The 6,906-nt window shown below is 33.9% G+C and overlaps 1 protein-coding gene across 1 annotated transcript; it reads right to left on the reverse strand.

Annotated features, from left to right (window-relative positions):
• LOC105327128 (phosphoenolpyruvate phosphomutase) lies at nucleotides 1-4,181 on the reverse strand. The gene is made up of 9 exons (XM_011427440.4): nucleotides 4,001-4,181; nucleotides 3,829-3,884; nucleotides 3,424-3,520; nucleotides 2,308-2,520; nucleotides 2,044-2,144; nucleotides 1,823-1,940; nucleotides 1,645-1,724; nucleotides 1,123-1,299; nucleotides 1-1,005 (listed from the first exon to the last, which is right to left on the reverse strand). The coding sequence occupies exons 1-9, from the start codon at nucleotides 4,053-4,055 to the stop codon at nucleotides 922-924; spliced, it is 981 nt and encodes a 326-aa protein (XP_011425742.1). The 5' UTR covers nucleotides 4,056-4,181; the 3' UTR covers nucleotides 1-921.
• Between the last annotated feature and the right edge of the window lie 2,725 nt (nucleotides 4,182-6,906).

Below are 6,906 nucleotides of genomic sequence, written 5' to 3' on the forward strand. Positions count from 1 at the left end.
TTACAGGATTTCATTTATTTCAATTGACAGTACTTATTGATTTTTGTATAAAGTGCCTGGTCCTTGCATATATGTAAATAACGAAATACATGAAAACAACTTCATAAATAGTTCTTTAATAATAAGACGTACACAAATAGCATTCCGCCATTTATACAAAAGATATAAATGATACGATATAAATAAAATACAAATAATACTTTTACGATGCAAGAAGGCGCCTGCTTGAGATTACTTTAAAATATTTGAAAATTAAATAGCACGAGATTCAGAAGTGAAGTTAAAGATATATTTCATTCATGAGATTCAACTTTCAAAGTGGAACTGATTGAGAAGAAAGTGGGCAAATGAAATGTCATGGACGTGAAAACACAATACCCTGAATACGTGTACACAACCACAGGATTCCAGTGTAAAGTTGACAACACAATAATTGTACGATTCCGTAAAACTAAAGTTATATACCGGGTACTCGCAACAAAGAGACAAATTGATCCAGTTAAGGTGGTATGGGACACCTCCATGTTGTGACGTTAAACAATAAAATCGAGTATAACAGCGTACAATTGTTTACCTCCAAAATTGTTACATATCAGTGTAACGGCGATTGCCATGAATCTGTAATTTAGAGTTTGAATCCCTCTGGGCCTTTTATATTTTTATCGTTTTCAAACATTTTTTAAACATATTTTTTGGTCATATATTGTAAAATTTTAAAATTCTAAAACGGTGCAAGTATTTTGATTATAATGTACTTTTGTCCACATCAATATAGACAGGTGTCCCATACCACATTAGGATCGTATTTAACAACGGCGACTTTTTAAAGTCAAGTCATAAGTAATTAGCTTTTTCATGTGAAATGAGAATTACTCGTCTTGAATACAAGACCAGTCCTGCTGCCTTTTAAGAGGAGATGACCTAGTTTTTAGGTAAATACTGATCTTCTGCCGACACCAGCTCATCGTCTCTCTGTAGACGGAAAACCTCTTTCACCGTGGCAACCTGAAATCAAAACCAAGACCACAATTAAAGAATGTATGATTCTACCTATAATTATTTTTTTTTATACCCCAGCAAACTCTCTCTCTCTCTCTCTCTCTCTCTCTCTCTCTCTCTTACATTCTGCTCTATAGATGTGAGGGATTGTTCTTTGAAAATGGTTGCCGTGGTTCCCTGCATAGCTGTGATGGAAGAACGTAAATTATGGTTGGCCCATATCACCATGGAAACTCCCAAATCACGGAAGTACTGAGTGGGAGTTTTGTAGTACTTTGTAGGCACTATAACTACTGGTCCCTGTAATAGAAAACAGGAGATTTTTTGAAGGATGTTCAAACAGCGGCAAAAAACATCTTTGATGCAAACAAACATACACCATGAAATTAGCTACTAGTATTTAAGGTGATGAAAATTATGCAATTTTTTTTTTCAAATAAGTTTTAGTGATTTTATCAAATTCCGCATCGATGGCTCAAATTTTAAGTAAGGAAGATATGAAACACGCTGTTCCATGACTGAGTAGTTTGCGTTCTTGTGATACTCTGAATAAATAACAATACAGTGCATCCAAACGAAAAAAATCCACATAGTACTAGTTCTCAGATACACTTGAAACACAATGTGGTATTTTAAAACACGCACCTGATTATTCCAGGCCTTCATGAAAGCTTCAATGTCCGAAGGATCACTTTTCTTGCTATGCATTAAGATGGCATCAGCGCCTATAAAAATAGCAATTCGATCATGTTTATTACGTTATAAGGAAAACACACACACATATACACAAAAGATTTGAAGAGAAACCCTAGAATTAATGCACCTGCATTCCGGTATGCTTCGGCTCGCTTCAAAGCTTCGTCCAATCCCCAGCCAGCAATGAACGCCTCTACACGGGCAACAATGCAAAAGTCAGGATCGGTCTGGGTGTCTTTACATGCCTTTTAAAAAAATCATATTTAAAAAAAAATATCAATAGTTATACAATTAGTTCATCCTGATAGATAAAATTAAGAAAAAAGTAACTCTTAAATCATGAAGTACCTTTATTTTTAATGCGAATTCTTCGATATCCGCTAACGGCTGTGCCCGTCCATCATGCAGTGAATTTGTTTTAGGAAATAATTTGTCTTCTAAACACGCACCTGATGGCAAATATATAAAAAAAACACCTCATTTTTAATGCCTCTGACATTTTCAAACGAAGGCAAAAAGCTACGATAAAACTACATGTATTCAACCGGTACAGAGTTTTTTTTCTTAACTTGCGTAGTGGTATAATATGTACAATGTATTTATTATTTTTACCTGCTACACCTCTGTCCTCTAATTTCCGCACCAGCCTGCGCGCGTTGTTAAAATTTCCATATCCGGTGTCGGCGTCTAGTAAAATAGGGATTGATGTTGCGTCACTCATGAATTCCATGACGTCGACAACCTGCGTCCATGAAGCCTCATTGCTATCTCGTACACCTAGCTGAGCTGATATAGACAAACCACTTCCCCAGATGCCCTTGAAACCTTTACACAAATACAAGTAATCAGACTATTAGAAGCTGAGAATTTTAGCTCAAGGGGGTCAAAACACACCATGCACAAATCTTGTAATCTTAAATCTTGTAATTTTAATTTTGCAGCAGGGAGGGGGTCTGGAACCCCCCCCCCCACCCCCCCACCCCACCCCTTGAACCCCCTCTAGATCCGACTGACACTCTGTTTCAACAAGATATAAATGTAATATGTACATGTATGTTACAACATAAAGATTGTCTGTCTCTTGTGTATCCTCTTCGATATATTGACCATCCCAATAATACGCACAAACGTTTAATATTGTAATGTTTAACAATATAACTTTCAAATTGTTTTCTGTCAATGGCTAGATAGAATGTTCTATCGTTAAAATGTCTGATATCCTATATACGGACCCGGTTTAACCTAACCGTGACCTGAGCGTAGACTCCTCACGGTAAGATTATTCTCTCTAGTCTGTGGTCTTCAAAGAGATACCAAAACCTTGGGAAATGTCATGTTGTAAATTTTGAACTCACCGGGTGGCAGTAAAAACAAAATTCACAACATGTTTGTTGTAAATTTTGAATTTACCGGGTGGCAGTAAATACAAAATTTACAACATGACAGAAAAAACAATATCAAAAATCTATATTGCATACAAAGAGGACCGATTTTAACATGAATTATACATGTATTGTACTATAGCAACAAGAATACTTCGGAATACTGCATACCGAAATTAATAATGTGACATATCATGCTTAAAGCATTATGGAATTATATAAATTTTATTATATTTAGAGAAGAGGGCAGGTATAACTATTTTAGCCTTCAATTAATTTAAAGACATGCCTGTCTGTTTTCTAAAGAGAATTAATAATGTTCATAATGGTAGGTAAAATATATTACCGGCTTCTTCCACGATCCTGGCGCTCAGTCCGTTGTGGGCTTCCATGATGAATTCCAGCTCTTTGGAGTTTAACATGTTCTTTAATTGTGTTGTTTTCTGAAAAAATCAGTTTGATTTTAAAATTATAAGTTTCATTAATATGCTTTTAAAAATGAAAAAAATATAATGTACGTGTACGTCATCAATCTTCTTAACTCAGTATATATATTTATATATTTGTCTAAACATATGAAATGACATGCCCGGATACAAAATTTATTTTTACCAGAAAGGGAGGTGTCCGAGAAATAATTTTGCTTGCCGGGGGGGGGGGGGCTATTTTCGGTTCGACCCCGCCCATTCAGTGTCCATGGGTGACCAATGCTAAATGCAACGAATTAACATTAGAGCTTTGATTTGGTTACCTTTGGTTTTGATTGACTTGACATTTTACGGACCCCTGGGTACACCATGTTCTCCACTGTAAAAGAACGGAAGTGGTATCTATGTTAGTTTGAAAAAACCGACATTAGGTAAAATTCAGATGTGAGGACTGGATCGTGTAACGTTACTATGAGTCAGATCCAACAGACCTACCTCGAACCTTGCAGCCATTTCTTAACGCAGATCGTAAAACACAACCTAGAACCATTGTTAATTCTTCCTGGACACCGCACCAACTTTCCTTATCTCCACGCCCGGTTTGCCACGCTGTGTTAATTCCCGTCAACACGTGTAACTCGCATGTTTTTATTGACCGAAAACCGGTGTCGGGTCAGATCGATACCCATAGTAATTGAGACTGCATTCCTGTTTGGGTATAATGTATTTCAGATAATATGCATCCGGAATTGAAAGGCTTCGTGTTCAATATGTAACATCTTGCAACAATTGATATTTACTCATTTTGATGCATTAAAAGATAAGATTTATAATCCTACAATCTGGCGGTAAATCGATGAAAAAATCGAGTGAATGGGTGGAAAATACTTTGAATAGAAACATAAAAATTCAAGCTGTTTTCTTTTTAATTTTGTACATATTGACAATTTGCCGTAGTCACTGTCTTTGAAAATTTTTAACATTATAAAGCAATATATTGTAAATGACCATGCTCAAATAAAATTTATTACAGCTTAGAATTAGATGATCTATGATTTTTACAATCAAAAATTAATATTGTTAATGAACACCATTTTACCAACATATTGGAACCAAATGAGTCTGTGGTGCCGGTGTCCTATATATATGGTAGCTACCCAGCCATCTTTCACCCGGAAAACTGACTCTATAGTAGCCCCCTCTACCTTAAATCTAACTTAATAAAGACATTGTTCTGCCCTTGTATGCGTAATTTGCATACAAAACAACATGTAAACTAAAACTTTACATTTATAGCTCTTTTTTTTTTATCTTTTGACAACGGTTTTAGTCAGTTTTTGGCAGAAACAAGCCAATTCAAAAAATGTCTACATTTTTTATGCTCAAATGTACAAGATGGCCGTATATCCCCTGCTTAATTAAGGGGATTTCAGACTCATATTCCCATAAAAGACGACATGGCTATTTTTGTTATCTGGCGTACTGTACATTAGTTTGTTAAAAGAAAGATGTAAATATAAACAATAAAATACTTTTTCATGCAGGATATGAAGGTAGTGATCATTACAGAAAAATTTATATGAGACGCTTACACGGTATGTGTATTTTCTGCAATGATTGCTACCTTCATATCCTGCATGATCAAACCACCAAAGATGCATTTTATTGGTTAAATATGGCAACTTTACACATAACGTTGTAATTATAAAAAAAAAACATGTTTGTTAAAAAAATATTCAGTGAATTGAAAACGAAAAAAATCGATGTTTTGCATGTGTATTCACAAATTCTCCAACTATGTACATGTATTTAGTTTTCCCAAGCACAATTAATATGGGATGGAGAAATCTACTAGAATACAACACTTTCAATTTAACAAAGAGTTATCTTTCCCACAATTTTAAACATAAATAAAATCATAAATTTATACCTTTTGCAGCCAAACTTTCTAAAAAATAAAGCCCAAATATGTTCAATTTGTTCCCTTTAGTCCACAATACGTACAGTGAACAGGTAAGACAGCTATGATTTTTTTTTTATACAGGAATAATTTGCAAATGGTATCACAGATCTACATCATGAAATGTCTTTAATGTCAAATGTCTATCAAAGTCTAAATGAGTTGTTTTGTTGCTTTCCGAGTTACAAATGAATTGAAAAGAGGCACCTTTTCCCATTATTTCGCCTTCAACCGTGTTTTAACAGAAAGTACCTCTTACTAAAATAGTTATTGCATACAAATTATTTTCCCATATATCCGTAACAATACCTGAGGATTTTAATGATGTCGTGTAAGGCAATTTAGACTCTTAACTTGATATTTTGTGTAAATTTGCGTTTCTTTGAATATATTTTGACTAAATATTGTCGTATATTGAAACGGCCTATTAAGATATATCTATATCAGAGTGTCTTTTTGATACTAACAACCATTATGACATAAGTTATTTGATATTTTATTTCCCCTTACTTTATGATAATAAGATAATTACATAGAAGAGAATTATACAGAAAATGAATCATTTCCCTGACATTCCATCGGAAATCCTATAAAAAGTAATACCGTTATCTAAGTTCAATTTTAAATCACTTTAAAGAAGAGGTAAAGTACATTTTATATTTCGTTTTAGAGCGACTGTAGGCATGGATATTTTTTATTTGTCAAAAACCGAAAAAAGTCCGAGATTTGTAATGGGTATCTTTCATATTTTATTAAAACACCACTTCTCACTGTTTTTATCTTAATATTAAGCCCCGGTGCGCCTTATAAAACCAAACTATTGTAATTGTTTGTGTATTTATAACGTGGAAGAAAACAAATTTAACGTAAATTGATACTAAAAATCAAAAGTGTAAAAAATGGGTACATGTATATACCCATGTTAGCTGCCTCCTCAGTCTTTTTCACGAAAATATAGGTTATTCTTCGATTGAAAATGTTTTCACCGATAAATATTGCTAATTTTATCAAATTAATTATTTTACTTTCATGTTTTAGTTCGTTGATTATCACACAATCTTTTCTGAGGAATAATGTTAATGATTCATTGTGTGTGTGTGTGTGTGTTTTCCTTTTTTGAATAACCGTTAATTTTGCAACATCAGTACAGGTTTCTGAACGCACTCGTGTGTTTTACTTACTTAAGCCTCTTCTACAGTCTGTCCCGAGTTATTGCTTCCATTACTTTTTGACGATTTTTAATAAAAAATACACGCACCTGGGGATGAAATACAACAAATACAAGATATCTTCATTGACAAATTATCATTTTTCACTCATAAAAGTTCACAGGAACGAAAAAAAAAAATCTTAAGGAGATTTATAATGGGAAATTTTTACACATTTCCCCCATTCTGAACTCACGCAATTTTTTTACGTTATTATCCGGGCTATTTCATGA

The sequence above is a fragment of the Magallana gigas genome, chromosome 3 (genome assembly GCF_963853765.1).
Source record: "Magallana gigas chromosome 3, xbMagGiga1.1, whole genome shotgun sequence".
NCBI classification, from domain to species: Eukaryota; Metazoa; Mollusca; class Bivalvia; order Ostreida; family Ostreidae; genus Magallana; species Magallana gigas.

Coding starts and splice junctions, on each gene's coding strand:
- LOC105327128 (XM_011427440.4), bottom strand. CDS start 4,055: ATGGTTCTAGGTTGTGTTTTACGATCTGCGTTAAGAAATGGCTGCAAG. Junction 3,885..4,000: donor AAATGGCTGCAAGGTTCGAG/GTAGGTCTGTTG, acceptor GTTCTTTTACAG/TGGAGAACATGGTGTACCCA. Junction 2,145..2,307: donor AGAGGACAGAGGTGTAGCAG/GTAAAAATAATA, acceptor ATTTGCCATCAG/GTGCGTGTTTAGAAGACAAA.